We start from the raw sequence: 24108 nt of genomic DNA on the forward strand, positions 1-24108 counted from the left end.
AAGTAGGGATCACTCTGGACTCTTTTGTAAAATAGAGATCAGCACTTTTACCTGTCCTCACCTAAGGGGACATTTAGACCAAAAGCGTTTTTGGAGCTGCCAGCGTCTTTCTGCAATTCATTCTCTATGTAAGGACGCGCTAAACGTGCTCCTCTTTTAATGAACGCACCTGGCGTTTAGCCCTGGTGGCGTCTGTTGTTTTTGGAAGAGCGCTGTGGGCGTTTTAAAGCTGAAAAACGATTAGAGGAAAAGCGCCCTGCTCGTCTTTTTCACTCCTCCTACCTTTTGGCAATAATCTGCCTTTCACAGTTGACAGTGAACAGTGACAGTGACAGTGAACAACATCAAACAGACAAAACTAGCTGGCTACCGTCCTTGTGGTCGTTGTGTTCTAATCTGTACTGCACGCGACTACAGGGGAAAACAAACGGAGCAAAACGCTCCTTGCGCTGTGTTTTGTGCACAATGGAAGCGCTCTCAACATGATTTTCATAGCGTTCTGACTGAAAAAAACGCTTTTGGTGTGAATGTCCCCTTAAAGGGCCACTTTGCCGATTCTCAACCAACTTTGTATCATTACATAATCGGTAGTACAGTCTATGCAAATGAACAATGAATAAGTTCCCTGGACCGAGAGCTCCCTGTTCATTCACAGAACTTCCTGGTTCAAATTATGTCATAATGATGTCATTGGGAGCAGTTCTCCCATGGAGTCACTATTACTGTCACTATATCACTATCACTATCTCTCTACCTTCATTCACAGAACTTCCTGGACCAAATGACATCATTGGGAGCTCTCAGTCCAGGCAAGATTGAAGGAAGTTAAACATTGGTCATTTACAAGATACAAGATATTGATTAGTACACATGTGAAATTGTACAACAGGGTGACACTATTATACTGATTTTATACTACTGCTATACTACTGATTTTGTAATTATACAAAAGCTGGTTGAAAATCAGCACAGTGGCCCTTTAAGGAGGGTGGATAGGAGACGACCTCTATTCTGAATGTTAGCATCACTGAGCATAATATGGTTTCAAGCCAGGGAATGAAAAATTAACTCCTCAACTTAGTGCTAAATCTAAGTGAATCGTACCTGTCAGGAAGCAGGCGTGTTTCCGTGATTACCTCCATGTCTGTTTAATATTGCAATGATCTCCGCAATGAATTAATCAAACAGCCCAGCACGTTACTGCCTGTCAACACCAGCATCTGTCTTTCACTCATATGATTTGAACTAAGGCCGACAGGAGAATATAGAAGAGAATATACAGTGTTACTGTGTTTGTATGTGGTAAATCATGGGGCGCTTACTTTTTGCTGGACCAGACAGAAGAAAGCTTCTCCAATAAGGAACATTTTGCAAGGAATCTCCTCAAAATAAAATTTTACGTTTTCAAATTTCTCAATGTTGAATCATGTTAGTAAATTGCATGTAATTGCATTACATGATGTTTTGAGGGTAGGTTTGTTTTTGTTTATGGCCTACCTAGTGTAGGGCAAAACATCAATTAATTACCTTGTGCTGAAACAACCAGGCTACAATGAATACTGTATATGGGGCAAGATTTACATCTTCTGTAGATAATCAATGTTAACACGCCGATTAACTTATTAAATCACGACTCTTCTTAAACAAATAGACGAGCTGCAATGTCTCGAAGGGAACACCTTAGTGTATGTGTTCTCTCATAAGTGTGCGTACAATAGCTCATTAGGGCAGATGAAGTTATTTAAAGAAAGCTGGTAATTAACACCTTGTTTGTGAGGATATTGAACTACTTATTAAGGAACCAGGAATTTGTTTGTAGCTGAATGTATTCAATTATGACAATTTATCAGCAACAAGCTACCCGTTTATCAGGGACAAAAACCAACAGAAACATCATATATTTTTTTAATTAAAGAGATGTACATGGTAGTGTTATATTATTAGGATCATATCATTTGTGATTTTTGTCAAAATGCTGACAGAATGTTTTATCTGACATGAGAGTTGTGTAAAATACAGAGCAATAGAGATGCATTAATGTTGTGTTATCTCCCTGTATGAAAAGCCTTTGGAACAATATAAAAACGGATATTAACATGTGGATGGTAATAGTCCGAACAAACACTACATAAAGAGTACAATATTTGGCACCAAGTAATGTTTCAACTGAATACGTACAATGTGACTATTGTTATGACTATGATTATTAATTAGTGTTAGAGTATTTACTACAATAAATTCATCAGCAATGAGTCATATGGTTCATTAATTTTTCAGCTAACAAAAATTACAGAACCCAAGGGGGAAAAGTACAAATATATCAAAAAGAAAAGCATAAATTAGAGTGATACACTGCTTGTTTAAATTGTGTAATGGCTTCAGAGGTGTAAACAGTTGGAGCTTATAATAAGTAAGTATTCTTCCTGAAAACCTCCAATAATAATGTTATTATTCATGATACATTTTGGCATGAGGACCAGAATGTGATGCATTAAGTTTCTCTATACACAGTTCCCTTCATAGATCCATTGACAGGTCGTATAAACTCCCCCCATACTGGCTGTAAGACAAATACAACTTATAAATCTTTCAAATGCAGCTCTTTCATCGCTAAACCCTCATTTGCCTATACGGTGCAAGCCCCAGATTCTTCCTCCCTTCACATGTCCGTCCATCACACGTCGTCGAGCCGCATCTCATCCGTTCTGGCTCCGGCTCCAAGCAATGGCTCATTGTGGCTGGCAGGTGTCTGTGTGTCCCCCCTGTCCTCCAGATGTGTCCCCCTGTCATCCAGACGTGTCCCCCGGTGTCCCCCTGTCATCCAGACGTGTCCCCCGGTGGTCCCTCAGCTCATGAACTGCGTGTAGCCCTCGGCACCCGTTACTATGACATCCATCCAGATCCTCATGGCCTCTGGAGAGGGGGCCACCATGTAGTAGAGGCGGTCATGGGTTTTCACACAGAAGGTCAGAGACGGGTTGGGGCTCTGGAGATGGCAGCGAGAAAGGAAGCAGACACTTAGACCAAAGCCAAATGCCTGCACCTGTTGCACCTTTTCCTCACAGGCATTTGTTATAACAATAGAGTATAACACTGTATACAGATCAAGAGGCAGCTAAAGAATTAAAACACACTAGAGTCCATCTGTTTCAGAGAGACCTTTACTTTGATTGTTTTATCTTCGAAATGCAGGTGACTAATCTAAATACACACAAGGAAAAACCGGCTCTCTTCATGTCTCTAAAATATTTCCCATTTGAAAATAATGACATACTTGTGAAAAGCAGAAGCTGAATTTGGTAGCAAGACAACTTAATTAATGTTTTAAGTTTTTAATTTAAACAAACTACTGCTCTACTGACACTTTCTTTCCAAGATTTGTTTATTGAATGTTATTACATTATTACAAATACACATCTTGCAGGTTATCCCCCCCATTAACCCAACCCCAGACATCCCATTGACATATACTGCCACACAACATAAATCACAAACAGACACATAGAAACCTACAAATAATATTTTGACATTTAAATATAAATGTGATAAATATTATTCTACCAAGCTTGTTCCTAAATTAAAAACAAACATACCCAAATAGAGTCTGGAATGGTAAGTGGTGAGAAAAGGAGTTGTCCGTTACCTTGGTAGCACTGCGTAGGTGATCGTAATAAACCTCTTCAATAGCCTGAAAGTATATGAGCCCTTTCAGCTTGGTCTCATGCTTGTCTGAGAGGAGAGAAAGAAGATAGACAGTATTAAGATACAAAATATTACGTCTGGTACTGATGCAATACCAAGACCATGTCAGCCCGAGCAGGGATAATGCTGAAACATCTACAGTCAGCCAGCATAGTGTGGAGACATGTAATATTTCTGCCCCCCCCCCCCTTTTTTATTTTATGTTTTTTTTTTTACATATTTTCTTATGGTTGTCTGACCCAGGGTTGCTATAGACATTTTTGCCACAAACTGGAAAAGAGCATTTTATATTACATACAACAGCTGCCCTATCTCTTATAGCATTATTCATATTAACATGTGGCAGATGATTTGCAATACTGGTAACAGTAGAAAAACCTGACATTTCTAAATCTGCAGAATAACAAGTTCCAATAGTAAGAAGTCGAAGGAGCAAAACAACAAAACAAAATAAGCAATACATTTAATTTATTATTTACTTGTTTGAGATACTCTTGTAAAGAATGTCTGTCTTATACATGTTTTTACTCCCCCCCCCCCCCCATCAAACTGATCTACAGTATATCAAACTGTCGGAAGAGATTGGCGTTCAAGGAACACTCAAGATTATGTGTTTGTATGTGATTGTTTGGGATTGCATGTGACTGTATGTGAGTAAAGTATCAACCTAATACAAAATAAAATAAGTTGAAAAAAATATTCCTGTGTCCCATGATAATGTGTGTAGAATAGATAAGGGTGGTGATAGGAATAAGAACCAAGCAAGCTCAGGTGTGAGAAGGTGAAGAAAGTATATTCTGATAATAGAATGGGGTAGGAGAGCTAAATGCATGTAAAGAATGCAGTCACCTCTCCCTGAAACAACGTTTTGTGTAATAAAACAGCGTCCCAGAAGAAAGCAAGAAAAGCAGAAAGTTGTATAAGCTGGCAACTTCTTTACTCAAATGAAAAATTATTTGCAAACCAACTAGACAGCTGATTAGGTTACTTGGCAGTACTTCCAATTCACTGGAAATGATAAAAGGAATTCTAAACTAGTAACAAGTTGGTTTGAGCAAGTTGACTCATTTGGTATTTGTTAACAGCGACTAATCTTCTCGGTCTATTTCCATTCCACCTTGATATTCCACAAGCCTTTAAAACATGTGTGCCGCTCCATGAATCCTTTACAATTTGAACTTAAGCCAAGGATTTCTATATTATTTTTTATTATTATTATTATTATTATGGTTCAGAGAAATGACAATAGCTCTAGATATAATTGAGGGAGATTAGTGTGGTTTTAGGTTTAATTGTGATTACTTTCAAGAGTTACGTTGTATCTTTTTCAGTTATTGTTTTTTTATCCTATTAGTTTATAAAAAAAAAAGAAGAAGAAGAATAACAACAATTCTTTAAAAGTAGAGCAATAACTTTATTTTTGCTTCTACAACAGAGAAGCCAGACACAAAGGCAAGTTGAAGGTGAAAGATGTTAACTCTCAAAACCCAAAGGATTCCTCCTCCCCCCCAGCAAGTTACATAAATACATATGAGCACTGTTGAATCTGAAAAAAGTTAAGTAATGGGACAAGTCCATTACAAGCTAGTTCAGTTTATTCATTTGACTTACTTTCTTCAGTCTTATACTTTGTTGAGTCTTTTTCTGAAGCTTTTTCTCGCCAGTGAGTTTCACTCTGAGAAATTTTGTAGATCTTAACAAGAAATTCCTCTTATTTCTACTCCCTTCAAACAGGTCAGCTCTGACCCTTCCTTTGGATTGCTATATCTTTCAGCGTTCTGCCGTTGCCCAAAACTGAAGCGTTTGGCAGTTGTATGGTTTTTAAGAAGCTTAAAGGGTGGACTTCAGCTCACATGATTACTCGACTGATAAACTTCACTCATTTGGGGCTGAACTAGAGAGCTCTTACTCTACATTCTCCACAAATTAAATGTGTAAAAAAAAATATTTTTTGAATTCCAGTCTTGTTCAAATAAACAATCTTGTTTTCATCTTTTCCAGGGCCTGGCAAAAAAAACTAAAAACAAAACAAAAAACCAAACAAAAACATCCAACAACAATTAAAGGCAATCTTTTGAAATGCGTCCGACATTCGCTCTTGCTCTCCCTCTTCCGTGAGTCAAATCTGCTTAGTAATGAGATAAATGTTTTTGAAATGTGAGTTTCGTTTTGTTAGTCACGAACAAGCCAGGAGCTAGCCTCCTCCCCAAGAAAAACACATCTAGCGAAAGTATTGCATCTTATTTCATCACCATCATCACCACCATCATCTTCGTCAGGAGTGAGGGGGTGAAAAGGCTAGGCAAGTGAGAAGAGAGAGAGGAGCAAAGAGAACAAGGGCCTCAGTAATGAACATATACTTGGCTTCCATTTTGAACTTGATTGTAAGATAATCTCTCAAAATATGCCAGTGCAGGTTTCATTTAAAGGTGCAGGCTGATGCATGATGGCCGTGTTGTGAATGAATTACAAATTGATGCTGATTTTAACACACAAGAGAAGAGCTTGGAAATTACACTTAGAACAGCCTCAATTCATGTAATTTCCGGATAAATAGACCCTGGCTGAGACATGTCAAGTTGACTGCGGCCGTCTGGGTAGTGTAGAGGTAAAAGCACTCGCCTACCACCAGGGGGCGTGTGGGTAGTGTCGAGGTAAAAGCACTCGCCTACCACCGGCGGAGATTCAATTGGTTACGTCCGGCTTAGTCAGACATTCCTACAGACACAATTTGCCGTGTCTGCGGGTGGGAAGCCGGTGAGATATAGCCGCTGCACTAGTGCCTCCTCTGGTTGGTTCGGGGTGCCTGTTCAGGCGGGAGGGGAGCATGATCCTCCCACATGCTACGTCCTGCCGGTGAAACTCCTCACTTTCAGGTGAAAAGCAGCACCTGGCAAATGCACATGTGTCAGAGGAAGCATGTGCTAGTCTACGGCTCTCCCCAGATCGGCAGAGGGGGTGGAGCAATGCCTGGGACAGCAGGGGGAATTGGCCAAGAACAATTGGAGAGAAAATGGGAGAAACCAAAAAAAAAAACCTTGGTAAAGAAATATAGTGTATAAAATATAGTGCCAAGTGCAGCTCGTTGGTCTTGTGAGGCAGAAGTAGCCTCAGTACTGCTCCTGGGAAGACTGAATAAATCAGGTCTGGGCCTGGAGTGGACTCTTAAGGTCAGAGGGATATAAATACTACATATGAGTGAATTCCTGTGTGAGCAAATCGGTGCGATCACTTTAATCCAAAGCCCTTTCTGTAGACGAGACCCTGGGGCTGCAGTGGACCGACCAGGTCAAACAGAATATCAGCTTGTACAACACAGTAGCTATTATAAAGTCATTATTATGATTAAACCCACTACCACCCTGTTTAGTTTGGAGGGTGCTGAGCAGAAATTAGCTTTGTCTAATGACTGTCACTTTTGTGCTCCAAAGGCATCAAGGAGCAGATAGGGAGGATCTCTTGCTTTAACTTGTGTCTTTGATTGAAGCTTTGACCTAAAAAGTCAAACTCAACACTGACTATAAGATATAATAATAACTGTTGGTTCATTTTAACTTAATTTATAGTTTATTTTTTGGTAGCTGATTTATTTGTATCTTAATTAACTTTGTATAACCTATATTTTAGCCTATAATCAACCTCATATAATGCACACCAAAGAAAAGAGTCAAGGTATCTTTCTCAATCCCGTCAAGTGCAGCTCCTCACCCACGTAGTAGTTGAAGTTCCTTTTGAGGCGGTCGAAAACAAACCAGCGCTTCTTCCAGGATTTGATTTTGCCGCCCATCTTGACTAGATGGCCCTTGCACATCTTCTCGGTGAGGATGACGTAGGGGCAGGTGTCTATGCTATGGCCGGACGACTCCACATGGGCGCGCAGGTCGAACTCCTCCTTCCGGTTTGGCAGGTAGCGCGTCATTGGACGGGCCTGCAGAGAGGATGCAAGTAATGTATGTAGTTGTAAGTAGGGATGCACGATGATATCGGCACATCATCGGTAAAATGAAATATCGACATTGGTCCGAAACAAACATTTCTGCCGATACGACAAGCCAATAAAATGGCGCATTAATTATGATTATTTAAATGTTCAATTTAAGTAGGATGAATTTTACAGTTGTTGTTTTTTAAAGAAAATGTTACATAAATCAAAATATGGCATGTAAGCTAAGATGAAGTAGTTTTCTTATTTTGCCCAGTGAATGTATACATATTGAAAGCATTGTATTTTTATGCCTGCATCTGCCAGTGGGCCATCACGATAACAGCAGGTGTAATAATGTGTTAATTCCACTACAGGAAAGACGTTCTCTGAAATCAGGTGGAAAAAATGTGCCCATATATCAGCATCAGCAATCGGCCAAAAGAGTTGGAAAATATCGGCATATGAGATTACGGGGTAAAAAAATCCAATATCGTGCATCCGTAGTTCTAAATAGGGAATAATGAGCTGGGCCAGGTGCATGTTTATTTGCTAGTTTGAGGATATTTGTTTACCTGCATTATTCATACCCCAGGAAAAAAAGGCAATTACATACAATCAGCCAAGATGAAAGCTGGACTGATGAGTATATCAGACTTTAGAGTGAACCCCTCTCCAATCCACTTTCACTCTCCACCCTCCCTGTCCTCTCTCTCTCCCTTCCCTGACGCTTTTTGATCTTCCCCATATACGTACCAAGCCTCTCTTTAGTGTCTCGTCTCTCCTCCTCTCCCCCAAGTCTCTCTACCCCTCCTCTCTCTCTCTCCTCCCGCTGCTCCACTGACCTGGGAGAAGTGCTTCTCTCTCATCTTCACCTCCTCCTCCACCAGTCTCTGCCTGTGGGCTGTCTCGTCCTCAAGCCGCCTCTCGGCCTCCTCTCGCCTCCTCCGCTCCTCCTCCAACATCTGCCGCCGAGCCTGCCCCTCCCTCTCCTGGGAGCGTCAGGACAGGAGAGGAGAGACAGAGGAACAGATGGGCAGAAGAGAAGGAAAATAGAGAAGAGGGAGATGGGGAGAGTGTGTTGTTAATGGTAGGCAAATATTGCCATACAAAGTGAATGAGTGTCAGAAGTGGCGTAGGAGAATTCAAGTCCCAATCCAGGGTTTCCCTAAAGTCTATATACAGAAGGGTAGGCTTGGCTCATGTTAAATGCTCCTATGCAGCTTTCAGATACTTCCATACAGGTCTACTTGGTTCCAATATTTTAGAAATACCGTAGTACAAATGCAGTCAAAATATTTATGGCCTCAACATTCATTTGCCCACACTTCAAGCTGTCTTGTCCCTGTTTCAAGAGCTTAATCAATCTGTTTGAGAACGAAGACATATTTCCTATCCATTGAAATAGCGCTACACAGCAGGAAAAAAACAGACTCCAACAATGGGAGCACAGGTGCAACCATAAAAATAGTTCTAGAAGCTCAAAATGGATGGGCGCCACCCTCGCCATGAAAAGCAATGTTTATTTATGTAGAGAGAATATTAAAAACATGATGTTTCGGGCAAGAACGCCTACATCACACCGTGAATGCTGATCCACCGTGGCCAAAATGTCATGTTTTTAATATTCTCTAGAGCAGGGGTTCCCAAACTTTTTCATCTTGGGACCCAAAAGATACATTTTGTCTCTCCCTGGGACCCAAACATACGATAATGAGTTGCCATGACGACCAGTTGGCGACCCACCCCCCACGAGTCCGCCACCCAAATTGGGTCCCGACCCATAGTTTGGGAAACACTGCTCTAGAGATACGTACATAAATATTACCTTTACAGGTCTCCCGGTTTGAACTTGAGATTAAGTTAAATTGAATGAGCTGAACTTGAAAGCTAATGTGAAAGGTTAAAGTGGACATCGTGACATCCATTTCAAATCTCTGTTCCTGCCTCAGTGTTGATGTGTGTGTAACATTGTCAGGAACTCACTCGGTTCTCCATCAGCCTGGCTTTCTCCTGCTGTGCCTCCTTCAACATCTTCTCCATCTCCTCTATCCTCTGGACCTCTAGCCCACTGGCACTGCAACACACAGAGGGAACGAGCGTGAGGACGCAGGTACCTAAGACTCTGGATGAGTAAACACAGACATGACTCCAAACCAAACATGGAAAGCAGGAAGAGATGGATAATGGGACAAGGTTCCTTCATGAATACCAGTAAACTGAGCCTTTGAACTTTTTTCATCAAGTTTATTTTTTATTTTTCTCCCATTTTCTCCCAAATTGTACTTGCTGTCCCAATCGTTGCCGTAGACTAGCACAAGCTCCTCTGATACATGTGCAGTCGCCAGTCGCTTCTTTCCACCTGACAGTGAGGAATTTCAGCGGTAGGATGTACTGTAGCGCATGGGAAGATCACGCTATTCCCCCCAGTTCCCCTCCCCCCGAACAGGCGCCCCGAACGAGCAGAGGCGCTACTGCAGCGACCAGGACTCACACCACACTAGCTTCCCACCCACAGACACAGCCAATTGTGTCTGCGGTGAATTGAACCCGAGTGTCCGCGGTGGTAGGTGAGTGCTTTTACCTCTCCACTACCCAGACGCCCCCATTGAACTTTTAACTACTCCACTTCACGAAACACTGGGAAAAACTTGGAACAGGTTGGCATGGCAACAGGCATTGTACTAGTAGTCAAGGGAACAGACACATAACAAAACATGTTGTCAGGGGAACAAAGCGCAGTGACCCTTCTTCTGGGAGACAGGGCAGACTTGCGTGTTCCCATGGAAACAGAGCCAGTTGCTCGTCTTCCAGTCTCTCACCTTTCTGGCGAACAGGCGGAGTTGCCGGTGGAGACGCTGGTCTCCATGCTGTCGGAGCTCTCCAGGCTCAGTGTGTCGTATGCCTGACTGCCACTAGGCGGCGTCTGATGGTGTAGGATGGAGTGGTGGACCATGGGGGAAGGACCTGTGCATGCAAAGGGGTGGTGAGATGGCTGTCAAAGACTTGCAGTGCCCTCTACTGCTAGTGAGGAGTCATTGCCAACTGTTGTTTACAATCTGACTCCACCACTCCTATCTACATAGAGTGTTCTCATTGATTTATGCATGTTGCATAAATGACTGAAGCTGTCAACTCATTGCTTCCTTGATGGCTTTTATCTGGTTAAGAATTGATACAGGCTGACAGGTGAAACTCCCCAGTGTTTTAAATTGATGGGAGTGAGGGACTACAGTAGTGCAGTGATTCTCAACCTTTTTCATATCAAGGACCCCCAATTTAGTCCACATCAGAGCCACAGACCCCCATTTGATGAGATCAAATCCATTTCTGGGAACACTTTTATTGTTAGGTGTGATTTTGTCCAGAATTCCATGACTATCTGTATTGTAGGTAAAGAGTTAACAGTGGAACTATGATCAAAACATTCTCTAATGCAATAATGGTGAAGTTGAACAATTCATCAGTTTGCTGGAGAGCCCCTGGGACACCCTCAAGCACCCCTGGTGGTCCCCAGGCTCCATGTTGAGAACCACTCAAAACTAGAGTACCTTTGCTTTGCAGAGCCAACTGCTTTCTGTAGTCCAGGTCTGCTGGATTTGTCAGCTCTCTCAGCGCCAGCTGTAAACCCTTGGGAACACACACAGATACCATCAGAAAGAAGTCATTTAGCTAATCCAAAAATAATAGAATATCACACTCATGTGTGTGACATTGATGTGCTCACCTTGCCGTGTGCATTTTTCTCATGTGCAACGCCATTGGAGTGTGGAGGGGCAGCAGCACCACTGACACAAGAAGCTGCCTGTCCGACCTCACCATCTGATTTGGACTGAAACAACTGAGAGAAGAAATACACTTCAGTCCTCTTGCCAGTCTTTGGATAAGGACATACTTGCTTGCAAGGGCGTAACTTTGGTTTGACCATTTTTGACCATTCGGGAATTGATGGGGGGGGGGGGGGGGGGGGTCCAAAATACATGAAGACACCAAGACCTTGAGGAATACCATAGAAAAATCCATGCTGTGATTTGGTATCAAAGAATTGCATTTCTCTGTGATTGGGTGATGGATGATGGGAACAATTCTGTTCTGGAAATTGCTCAGAAACCCCCTTATTGTCAATATACTGTACCTGGGATAGTCATACACCCCCTGAATGCCCTACATCTCTAGTTTGCGCTTGTAGTTTCATGAGGCTGTGATTATCCTAGAGGTCACAAAAGCTCATTTTATACAGTGAGGTCAAGTTTCAAAAAATGGTCTCACTACAATGGCTACACTAACGTCATCACACAATAATACAATTGGGCTGTTTGAATCCACAAGAGTCTCAGCTTTAGTCATATCTAATTTATGCAATTCCAAGACTGTTTAAGGATTCCAGTATGCAAATATTCAAATAGAATAGAGGAAAATAACACGTGTATACTGCATGCAAAAACATTTTTGCATGAGATTAGCATAAGGTAGGCCTGTGTGCAAATGGGAGACTTGTGGGTACCCATAGAAACCATTCTTAGATATCCTGAGGTGAGAGGTCAAGAGCCCCCTTTGAAAATGGCCATGCCCGTTTTTCCTTCACCAAAATGTAGCCTAAATTTGGAGCATTATTTAGCCCCCTTCCCGACAAGCTAGCATGACATGGTTGGTACCAATTTATGTCTTCGTTCTTCTAGTTTCATAATGATACTCTTATCTTCACTCTAGTTTTAAAAATGAGCCCGCTACAGTCACTGAAAGACAGTAATGTCGGCCCACGTCCATGATTTTTGCAGTGAAAAAGTGGGGGGGGGACAAAATCTGGATTTTAAAAAGAGCCTCATTCTCACCTGGGCTTTTCAGCAAATGAATTGTATTAGGGTTGTCTTAGGGCTAATGTACACCGCCTCCGGAACAGATGCGGTACGGCTCTGGTACGGCTGCGAACAGACCCACACTCATGTAATCTGTCAGACGTATGCGGGATCCGACAAAAATAGAACAGGTGCGTAATTTTTCCGTACCGCATGTATCGCCCATCAATTAACATGGGCAGCCGTACATTGCCTATTAAAGAATAAAGCAGAGCTGGGCAATATATCGATATTGTGATATGAGACTAGATATCATCTTAGATTTTGGATATCGTAAGATCATGATATAGCATAAGTGTTATCTTTTCAGGCTACATTAGTAAAGTGATGTAATTCTGTGAACTTACCGGACTGTTCCAGCTGTTCGATTATTTGCCTTAACCAACTTAGTCATTATATCCACATTACTGATGATTATTTATCAAAAATCTCATTGTACATATTTTGTGAAAGCACCAAATTTACAACTGAACATTTAGCCCACTCCGTAGAAAATACCGATATATATAAGTCGTGTATCGCCATTCAGCCTAAAAATACTGAGATATGATTTTTGGTCCACATCGCCCAGCCCTAAAATAAAATAAAGATCCAATGTAAGCAGTGGTGTCATCTGTAGTGGTAGGGTGGGGTATCATTCTAAATATCCTGTTTCTCTTCCTTGATGCCTGCTGGATTTTGGAGAAAGCGGACGGCTCTCTGATGACTTGTGGAAGCCGACTGCCTCCAAGCTGTATAGTGCCATTCTAGTCCCCTGCTCCCCCAAACTACAAATCCCAACCCTCTGGCTCAGCATGGATCACTGCCCCTGCCCTGACTGAGTCTGTTTGGTCTCTGACTCTCCAGAGAACACACGTCCTGTCCTGATGTCCCGATCCCCTGGTACTGTGATTCATCTGAGCTGTCCTGTTGCTCGTCTCTGCCAACAGAAGGGCCTCAGCTTCAGCAGTCAGTCAGCAACAGGCTATTATTCTTTCTAACAAACTTTATCCACATATTTGCAGAACCAAAATTTCTCCCTGCAACCACTACTGCACAACAATTATGTCCATTGTGAAATTTGGTCAATTGTAGTCCACTATTCACAGATGCCCGGAGATGCTTCAAAGGCCATTTCTTTAATGTCTCTAATAAAGTGAAACTAGCCAAGGATCACACAACTCTGGAGTATTGTTGACTCAAAATCTGATGCTATACCTGACGCTGCCACGATCAAATACCCAACTGACAATTGCACCTACGGTACATGGGGAGGACTTCTGTCATTACTACATCTCAGCATCTTCACATGCAGACTATCAGTAGCCTATCTACAGCCTTCAACGTGACGTCACGTGCTGAAGTGCCCTTCAGCAAGACACTAATAGCTACCTGTTTTGTGGCTGATATCAGAAAAGTCAGTGAACTTATGTATGATATAATTATTACACAGGCTGGTTTGCGGTGACAGGACATTTGGGTCAGGGATACACTACCAACAATTGGAGGAACACGAGGCCGGTGCCTTCAAACATACTGTATCTATATCAACTAGATCAGCATTACTGTGATCCAAACAGGAGACTGGAGAGCAAGACAGAGTGGAGAATTTACCTGCCCTTGCCTGCGTGTGGAAAAAGACTTGGCAGGCAGCGGTGGAGGACATGACTGGGGTTCTCCGGCAGCCATGATGTCCTGGTACCAGCGCTCCAGGTCAAGAGCAGGCAGGGCATTCCTGCTCAGCTCAAGCTGGCTCTAAGGTGACAGAGTGTCCAGCCAAAGGAGCAAGGAGCAGTAAAGCATCGGCATCAGTATCAGAAGCATCAATATACAATAACTTTCATCTATAAGCCATTTAACAAGCAGTTAATGATTAATTAAACATTAATTACTTATTATATTATAGATGTTAGAATCTCATTAGTCCATCATTAGTACTCATATTATCGTTTGTAAAACCCTAGGCTCACCTGCTGTGCAGGCTTGCCACTCGCAGCGTGGCTGCTGCATGGCCTCGCCTGCTCTATAGGCATGCGCAGTGCACAATCACCTGCCCTAGGCATGCACAGCGCACAATTGCTCAACTTCCCATCACATCATCACTGATGATGTCACAATGCCTATGACATCACTGATGATGTCACATGCCTATGACATAATCAGTGATGTCATAAGATAATTTTGGTCAATAGTGACGTCAGACATCACTGATGATGTCATAGACATTGTGACATCATCAGTGGGACAAACATTTAAACAGATATTGCCCACTGAAACAGAGCTCACTTGCTCCCTTTAGATAAAAGCGTAAGCTGATGCTGGTAAAATTCACACCTAGACCTATAAAAATGTCCATAAGTTATAATATTGTTAACTGATTATTTTGTATTTAATTATTTTATTTGTATTCCTTGTCTATAATTCAGATATGCATGTTGAACTAATATGAGTACTAATGATGGACTAATCAGATTCTAACATCTATAATATAATAAGTCATTAATGTTGACCTATCATGAACTAACTGCTTGCAAATGGTTTATAGATTCAAGTTATTATAAAGTGTTACCATATTAAGCACTAAGCAGCTAGGAAAGATACAAATGGAGTAAAAGCATTCCTTACAGTAATATCAAGCTGGCAAAGATATGCTAAATGGTAATGACCATTAATTACCATTATACTAATAGCACTGGCATAGAATAGTAAGAAAGGTTCAGTGGATACATACACTGATTGGTGACAGTAAACAAAAACAAGCAGTGCCCCTTTCCAATCACTCAAACAGGGTCGTGGACCTCACTGGAGCAGCAAGAATTACACACCTGTGCAGAGAGGAAGGGGGCGGGGCCACATGCAGTTGAGTGGCATGAGAAGGTGGAGTCAGAGGGAGCAAGCTGGAATGACTGGATAGAGGAGGGAGGGGAGGGAGCAACTTTCTGCAGCCCGAAGATTTGGCTCAACTGATTGACCGTGATGTACTCCTTCAGCAGCCAACCAGCCGTTACAAACACACAGGAACGGGAACATAGAAATATACATTTACCACATAGGGAGAGAGCAGAGATGGAAAAGAATGTTAGAAAGAGGCATCTATAAGAAAAAGCCATCTAAATATAATGTCAATGTGCTTTGGCCAGCCTGGTCGCCAGACTAAAACAATCCACGGATACGTAGAATGACAATATTTCTGAACCAGAAATATGTTGCATATCAGCATTTCTAGATCCGTGTAGGTTATATGAACATTATAGAGTCTGATATTGAAATAGCACAGTGCCCAGTAAGGGCGTTGTGGTTGGGGTGGATGGAAGGCGTAAAGACTTGCCTTTCACACTAGAGAGCCGTGTTCACATCCTGGCATGTTCAAAGTCTACATTTGTTATTTAAGCATAACCCAAACCATAATCCTAAATTTAATAAAGTTGTTTCACTTGCCTAAACATAACCAAAGTGTTAAAGTTGTTTTATTTGGCTTTAAGGTTGGAAAGGCAGCGAGGTTTTCAAAGTAACGCTGTTTTGTTTCAAATTGATGTTGAGATTGTACTATCCGTGGTTTGCAGAAACATACCTACGTTTTACAAATGTAAAATGCTGACGTTTTGTTTCGACGTTGAGATTGTACGCATCCATGCAGACACGTAAAATGCCAACGCTTTCTGGCGACTGGGTTGGCTTTGGCAGGTAGTACTGTAGGTGAAGGGAGGTCAGGGGAAACATCAGGAACAGAGAGTGTGCCAGAGAGCAGGTGGGGTTTCTACCTCGCATGGCAGAGCTGGAGCTACAGTGAGGGAGAGGCAGTGGAGAGCAGCAGGGGGAGTAGAGTGAGGTTGGACAGAAGAAGCGTTCCCATACATCTTATAGACATCAGCCAGCCGGAGGTACTCCTGCACCGACAGCCAAAACACAGGGGTAAAAAGGCTGAACCAGGAGCAGGCAATAGATAATACCCAACAAAAGATGTTCCAAGATTCACACACCAAACAACAAGGACATCACCACTCTACCCTTGAAATGAATATGCACAAGTGTTACCTAATAGTTTAGTCACCCACAAACTCTTGCACAATCATCTAGCTGTCAGGTTAAGAGTTTAACAACATACGAAACAATTCTCCTCAAACATCAAATTCCAAATGGCACAGCCACTGGTCAACATGAACATTATGTAAATGTGTAACATATTATATTTACACACACCACAAGGCACAAACAAACATAACAAGGGGAAGGGAAACTAAAAAGAGAGAAATGTGGCACAAACTTTCAAAGATACCAAGAGATCCATAACAAGCTGGATATTCTTCTTCTTCAGTCTTTTCTAACACACAATCATGCCCATTTCTTTTAGTGGACACATTTCTTTTAGTGGTCAAAGTACAGCACAGGGTTTTAGGATGTGTTAGGTTTTGTGCTGAAGAGGAGTTGGTTGAGGTTTACCTCTTGTGGCCTAACAGGACGGGGTACAGGACAGAGTTCAGGGGAGGGGACATGAGTGGAGAAGGAAGAGGCAGGAGAGGGACAGGGACTATGAAGAGGACCATCCGCATAAACAAGGTCAGGTTCGCTGATGTGAAGCAACTCCTGTTTAAAAAGTTCAAAAAAGCCACTTGCAAGCAGTCTTTGTCACCTGCAGCAATTGTAGTCCAGCTTAATAACCACATGGAAGTGTTTAAAGTCGAGCTGAAATGGCATTCCCAGAGTATTAACTTCCTAATTGTGATGTATTTACAAGTGAAACGTTGGCTGTAGGCAGCGGGACCTAGTCTGGGGCCAAAAGCGTAGCACCACATCATGTCATGATATGAATCGGTTGAAATGGGTAGTACATGCTGACGTAAGCACACTGATTTTGTTTTGAATGAAGAAAACATGGTTTAAGTTTTTTATGTAAAGAATTAAAATAAATCACATTTTTGTGATTTGTTGTTGTTGTTGCATACATTGTTAAATAGGTGCACTCTATGACCAGGGATGTGATCTAAAATAGTTAAAAAGTAATTTTTCATTTCAGCTCGACTTTAAGGTAGGCCAGAACATGTTCCTGCTCACCTCTTTCATGCAGCTGTTGGGTTTAGGGAAGCTCCTCCCTCCTGTCAAGATGTGGTACCTCTTCTCCAAGGCACACAGCCTGTCCTTCTCCTAAGATTACATTATATTAGATCAATTCGATATGATCTTTGTCCTGAAGAAGAAGACAACACCATTCAGCTCAGACTACAGTAATTCACGACAGACTGACCTTGTGTAACACTTGGAGAGTCAGCATCCGGTCCTTAGCCATCCTATCACAGTCCTGAGCTGCCTGGGATCCCAGCTGTTTGGCCTGAGCCTCCAAAGCCACCATCTTCTCCTGAGGAGCAACATGTCCCATATCATGTTCTCATGCTGCCACATCATGTCTGCTTGTTGTTATTGTTGTTGTTGTTGTTGTTGTTTACTATTTTAATTGGGGTTTTCAAAGTTACCATACAGATATACTGGTACATGGTTTTCACGGAATTGTCAGTCCTGTCCTATTGTACTAGCAAACACTGCAACAGGAAGTGAGCTGAGGTTTAATTTAGAATGTTTATGTTGTCAACTTAAAACCGTCTATGAAAAAAAACAAGAAAAATGTATACTGTACTACAAAACAGAAATAACATCAATTTTCTCATAAGTGAATTACCATACATATGTGAGGGGAAAAAAGAGTATTGCAAAATAGTATGCAATTTGCACTGTAATTTTTTGCAAATTCAGTTCACATGAACACCAAACTGTATTTGTCTTTAGTGACTCGTATTTGAACTAGGCTAGATTGTGAGAGGGGTAAGCATATGGTTATTGAAGTGATCTCAAAGCGTTGCCTTCACACCCATTCAATGACAATAATTTTTTGTCCAAATGTAGGTGCTGCATAACATCTTTCAAAAGGGCAGAGTGGGTTGGAGTTGGAGCCTGCTTTCTTCTAGTTTAATAATATCATCATGCTTGCTAGAAGAGTTACAGATGTTATCATGTTATATTGAGAGCTAGCATGATATCAGATCCTTTGACTCCAAAGACTGCTGTCAGTGGATTGCCATATCAATTAAAAATTGATTGGAATTTTGTCTTGGCATGTGCTCATAACAGACAAACAAAACAACCACAATGACAGACACACATCCACAGGGCACCAATACAACTACACATCTCTAAAAACATATAAAAAAATAAATACTCAGTAAAAACGTCTATTAAGTGCAAAAAAAAACAGTATGCAATACAGTATGCAGTATTGACAGAGCGAACAACTGTCTGGTGTAGTGTCTGGTGCAATAGTAGAAATAGAAAGTGTGTGGTGCATTAAAAAAGTGTTGGTGCATTAAAAGACCCTACTACAGTAGGGGCATAGTTAAATCGGGGCCATGAAGTGAAGTGAGGAGTTAAGGGCCCTCACTGCTTCAGGGTACGAGCTGCACTTGATGCTGCGTAGCCTTTTTCCTTAAGGAAGGGGGGCAAAAAGGTGGGAGGGGTCCCTCTTCAGCCCCAGCTTTAATATGTGGGCACTATAGATGTCACAGATGCTTGGCAAATCTTTACCAATGATTTTAGATGCTGTTTTCACGACCCTGTTCAGCTTAGTCTGGGCACCTTTCACCCCGCTGTTTGTCATGGGGGCGTAAACCACGGAACCAGAATGAACACTGGAAGGCAGTGCGCCAAAAAACGTCTTTGTTGCCGTTAGCTTGACGTCTCTTTCCTCGATTAATTGTCTGATTCAAAGCTTCTGTATTGGCTTAAAAGATGTGAGATTGTGAATCCGCAATGTTTCTACAAGAACTTCTTCAAAAACTTTGTTCGGTACGTCCATCTTTTGTTTTGTTGTTTGCCGTTCTGATACTTGTGTCAAATTGTCAAGTTAACGTAAAAGTTGACGAGCTAGAAACGCTGCCCATCCGGTCTAGGGCGGGCTCTAGGCCGGAACCAGGTAGGGTGACAAAATCAATTGTGAACGGAAGCCAGGCTCTTTCTCGCCGAGAAGAGCCTGGTGACGCGAGGTTAGTTCAGCTCCTCTAAGAACAAACGCTGGTGGGCTTTATGATAAGGGCAGCTTACAAACACAACCCTGGGGAGCACCGATGCTAATTGGCAATGACTTGGATAGTTTGTTGTTGACTTTGACTACTTGAGAGCTATTGGTCAGAAAGTCAAAGATCCAATTACACATGGACCTGTTAACACAGCCTTGCTGGAATAATATTAAAAGCTGAACTAAAATCAATAAACAAAATGCGTGCATAAGTAGAACTGGCCTCTAGGTGGTGCAGGATGGAGTGGATACAGAGGGATACAGCATCCTCTACAGACCTCTTTTCCCTGTATGCAAATTGAAACATGTCACACTGGACAGATACTTGGCTACTAGTTTCTCAAACACCTTCATAATAACAGAAGTCAATGCCACAGGTCTTTAATCATTTTGACAGCTGACATTAGTTTTCTTAGGTAGCTACAGGAACAATTATAGCCGATTTGAAACAGGGTGGTACTTTACCCGCATTGAGAAACAAATTAAAAATATCAGTAAAAACCATTGATAATTCATCTGCACACTATTTGATAGTGGCTGCAGAAACTAGGTCAGGACCTGCTGCCTTTCTATAGTTCTGACGCTTCAACAGATTCCTGACTTCATGTTCCTCTATGAGGAATGGAGGTCCAGGGGCGCTGTAGAGCTTGGGAAGCTAGAATCAGCCATAGGCTGAGCATCAAATCTACAGTAAAACTCATTTTGTTTGTTAGGGAGTGAGGGCTCATCATCAAGGACATCATGATTGATTTTATAGTTTGTGATGTGTTTTAGGCTATGCCAGACTCCCTGACAAGCTGCTCAGCTTGACCTCTTATGTTATTTAGAATTCCGAGCTCCTGTTAAACATGTCTATTTAAACCTATGTTCATTTTTATTCATTTGTAATACATTCATCAGAGTAGCCTATATATCTAGATCAGGGCAGCTATCTTTAAGTGCAGTTGGTGTAATAGTAATACTATAAACTGCTTTAAACAAAATATACTTTACTTTACTTAAACTGCAAGAGACCATGTCTAGCACAGACTGATGTGGAATGTACCAGTGCCTGGGTCTCTGTCCATAAATCATCAGTGATAGCTAATCCTAGGTCATTTATCATGTCTGTTGTTTTGTCTGGTGATACTGCATACATGTTTATGTGCATACCATTGTGCGCGTAACCCACCCTCCTCTTGGCCACGCTGCGGTGATACTCGGCTCTCTCATGGAGAAGCTGCGAGCTCTGGGTCTCCTTCCTCTCCTCCAGACTGCTCTCCTGCTCCAGCTGACAGAACTCCAGGTCCTCAAACTGCTTGGTCCCAGACTCCAGAGCTTCAGCTCCCTGTTCTCACACAGACGTACACGCAGGTTATTCACAGTTTGAGCTCACTTCAACAGCTTTACTAGAGACCGTGATGAAACAGTCTCGTGTGCACATGTATGTAGAGAACCATTCCTTACTGTTTGACAATACACAACAACAAAAAACATTCAGTGATGATGTACTTTTAATGCAAAAAAAAGCATGCAAGATTTTAGAGGAAAGCTGTTAATAATTATCAATTGATTACTAATTGCAAATAACATTTTCAAGCATCCAGAATGGAGGAGCAGCAGAGATTAAGCAGCATCAAAATGGCTATGTAGCTTAATGTATGGTCATACTTACAAATGGCACTGATTTTTTTTCTTTTTTACTATTACTTTTGTGCTTGTGTGTGTGTGTGTGTGTGTGTGTGTGTGTGTGTGTGTGTGTGTGTGTGTGTGTGTGTGTGTGTGTGTGTTTTCTCCTCAATTGTACTTGGCCCATTCCCTGCTAGGGTGTCCCGGTCGCTGCTCCACCCCCTCCGTGGATCTGGGGAGAGTTGTAGACTAACACATGCCTCCTCCAATACGTGTGCAGTCGCCAGCCGCTTCTTTTCACCTGACAGCGAGGAGATTCACCGCCAGGACGTAGCGTGTGGGATGATCACACTATTCCCCCAGTTCTCCTCCCCGCAAACAGGCACCCCGACCGACCAGAGGAGGCACAAGTGCAGCGACCAGAACACATACCATGAATCCAGCTTCCCACCTGCAGACACGGCCAATTGTGCCTGTATGGATGCCTGACCAAGCTGGAGGTAACACGGGGGCTCGAACCTGCGACCCTCGTGTTGGTAGGCAGGGAATCTACCGCTGCACTACCTGGACGCTCAGACATCAAAACCTTTAGTCTGACATTATCTTTTAGGTAATGAATGGCAACAGCAGGAAAGAGGCAATGCATGATCAGCAGATTGTGAGTAGTTGTGTTTTGAGTGCCTCAGACAGTCGGCCTATGGTTCTGTCCAGAACATACAGTAGTGCGGTATGTTATAACTCACTGTTGCCAGCCAGTGGGCTGTGTGAGAGCACTGACCCTGCGGAGCTGCTCCTGTAACTGTTCCCTTAGAGATATGGGGCACTTATCAAACTGCCTCTTCAGCTCATTGTACTCATTCCTCTGCCCTTCCAGGACCTTCCGTTCGGCCGACACATTAGCCCTCCCCTAAAAACACACAGAAACACACGCACACAGACACGCATATGTGTTTGCATTCACACAAACACATGCGCGCGTGCGCATACACACACACGCACACACACACGCACGCACGCACGCACACACGCACGCACGCACACACACACGCAGGGACACACACACCACCCCAGGGAGAAACACAAATCACACAGACATCTCAAATCCATGCAGCCAAGCATTATAGGTAACAAGCCAAGGCAGTTAAAGTCTATTAGGAATGAAGCAGAGGTTAGGCCGCCAGGAGGGTTAGAGGTTGCAATGCTTCACACATTTGGTACCCTCAAAATGAAAGGGGGGAAAAGAAGTGGGAATCTGTAGATCTGTATCAACATTTCTGTGTCGGTCACATCGACATAACGTTTCTGCACTTTCTTCTTCTTTTTTTAACACTAGAGCTGTTGCAGAGTGAAGACAGTTTGGGCTTTGGGTTTTAGACAGCCAACCTCTTTACTGAACAAACAGTGCAAGTCACTGGAGATCTAAGAAGATCATGTGTACATTTAGACTACTGTGTGCACATTAGGGAGGGACTGCTTCTCCAAAGTCACAGTTCAAGACATACCTATGTCACTATTATGTATTGTAGGCATGTTTGTGGTGCAGCACAAAATAAATACATTTGAGCATTTTCACTTTTTAAAAGTCAATAAAGATGAACTATTCATTAAAAGATTTCATCAAAGAATATTCATTGGTGTTTTTGCCATGTGCCTTTCCACTCCAAAATACTGTATGCCTACTACTGATATGACCCTGGTTTGAGTGTATGTATTCAAATGCACGATCAAGTGCACCTGACATGCCTGACATTCACGTGCACACACTTGTCTGTGCGCGTATGAGCGATGCCGTGTAGTGCACTGACAGCTCAGTCTTGACTGGGTGCTGTTTTGTTGTCCTGTGTTCCCACCTTGTCCTTCTCTCTCTGGGTGGCCTTGTCCAGCTGGCTGAGTTTGAGCTGCAGCTGAGAGATGATGTCAGTTTCTGCCTCCAACTGCTCCTGCTCTGCCTGCTTCTCCGCCTGCAGCAGAGCTCGCTCCATCTCCACCTGGAGTCAAACAAACAAGGAGTCAGAGTCTAATCAAAATCAAATTGGCAGGGGGGTCTGGGTAGTGTAGAGGCAGAAGCACTAGGCTGAGACCCGGGTTCAATTCCCGGCAGCGGTAGGCTACCTCCAGCTTGGTCAGACGTCCCTACAGGCACAATTGGCAGTGTCTGCGGGTGGGAAGCTGGTGGGCTATGAGTCATGGTCACTGCACTAACACCTCCTCTGGTCAGTCGGTAATAGCTGCCAATCCTCAACAATGGTAAGTTGATTTACCATATTGGCTGAAATGTCTTGGCTGATTGGTCTTTAAAGCATGTGGTTCTCAAAACCCGTAAAACTCCTAAAACTAACACAAATTAGACCATGGACCCCCATCTGATTAGATTTTCGCTTTGAGATGTTTTATTAAAGAAAGTGTATGAAACCCATGACCAAAATGGTCATACATTCTATCATTGCGTTACTTAGGGATGGAATTGTAGTGAAAGTAAATTATCACCCTTTTTGCTGGAGACCCCCTGGATCCCCCTCAAGGACTTTGAGAACCACTGATTTAAAAGACAAACCATTCTAGACGTAACAGCTAGACGGCTATGCTTTTGTTCAGTCTGTGTGTGTGTGTGTGTGTGTGTGTGTGTGTGTGCGCGTGCATGCGTCTATGTGTGTGTGTGTGTGTGTGTGTGTGTGTGTGTGTGTGTGTGTGTGTGTGTGTGTGTGTGTGTGTGTGTGTGTCCATGTGTAGGTGTGTGCGTGTGTGTGTTGACCTCCTGTCTGGTCTCCTGTAGCTGCTGCTCCAGTTCGCAGACTCTGTGCTTCAGGTCATCGACCCGGGCCAAGACCCTGTTCCTCTCCTCCTCCAGGTAGACCTGCTCCTGCCCGCCTAGCAGCTCTTCACACTGACCATTAGAAAACAATACAGACGTTGATATAACTCTGTTTGTCAGAAGAAAACACCAATAATATGTGATCTGTGTGTGCATGAGTGTGATTGTA

The 24108-nt window shown here is 42.6% G+C and overlaps 1 protein-coding gene across 1 annotated transcript in view; it reads right to left on the reverse strand.

Annotated features, from left to right (window-relative positions):
- Positions 1 to 1982: 1982 nt before the first annotated feature.
- Positions 1983 to 24108, reverse strand: part of phldb1a (pleckstrin homology-like domain, family B, member 1a) — a gene marked incomplete at its 5' end in the record, with an annotated part of 45672 nt that continues 23546 nt past the window's right edge. Inside the window, 18 exons of the mRNA XM_083641457.1 lie at positions 1983 to 2986; positions 3644 to 3729; positions 7411 to 7630; positions 8470 to 8616; positions 9611 to 9701; positions 10447 to 10591; positions 11176 to 11254; positions 11352 to 11465; positions 14074 to 14214; positions 15285 to 15443; positions 16221 to 16346; positions 16900 to 17043; positions 17512 to 17601; positions 17702 to 17812; positions 20691 to 20846; positions 21906 to 22034; positions 22978 to 23115; positions 23880 to 24011. Coding sequence (XP_083497583.1) covers positions 2846 to 2986; positions 3644 to 3729; positions 7411 to 7630; positions 8470 to 8616; positions 9611 to 9701; positions 10447 to 10591; positions 11176 to 11254; positions 11352 to 11465; positions 14074 to 14214; positions 15285 to 15443; positions 16221 to 16346; positions 16900 to 17043; positions 17512 to 17601; positions 17702 to 17812; positions 20691 to 20846; positions 21906 to 22034; positions 22978 to 23115; positions 23880 to 24011 — 2349 coding nt within the window. The 3' untranslated portion in view covers positions 1983 to 2845. The remainder of the gene's footprint in view (positions 2987 to 3643; positions 3730 to 7410; positions 7631 to 8469; positions 8617 to 9610; positions 9702 to 10446; positions 10592 to 11175; positions 11255 to 11351; positions 11466 to 14073; positions 14215 to 15284; positions 15444 to 16220; positions 16347 to 16899; positions 17044 to 17511; positions 17602 to 17701; positions 17813 to 20690; positions 20847 to 21905; positions 22035 to 22977; positions 23116 to 23879; positions 24012 to 24108) is intronic.

This window comes from Poromitra crassiceps, assembly GCF_964638095.1.
Source record: "Poromitra crassiceps genome assembly, chromosome: 1".
Taxonomy (NCBI): Eukaryota; Metazoa; Chordata; class Actinopteri; order Beryciformes; family Melamphaidae; genus Poromitra; species Poromitra crassiceps.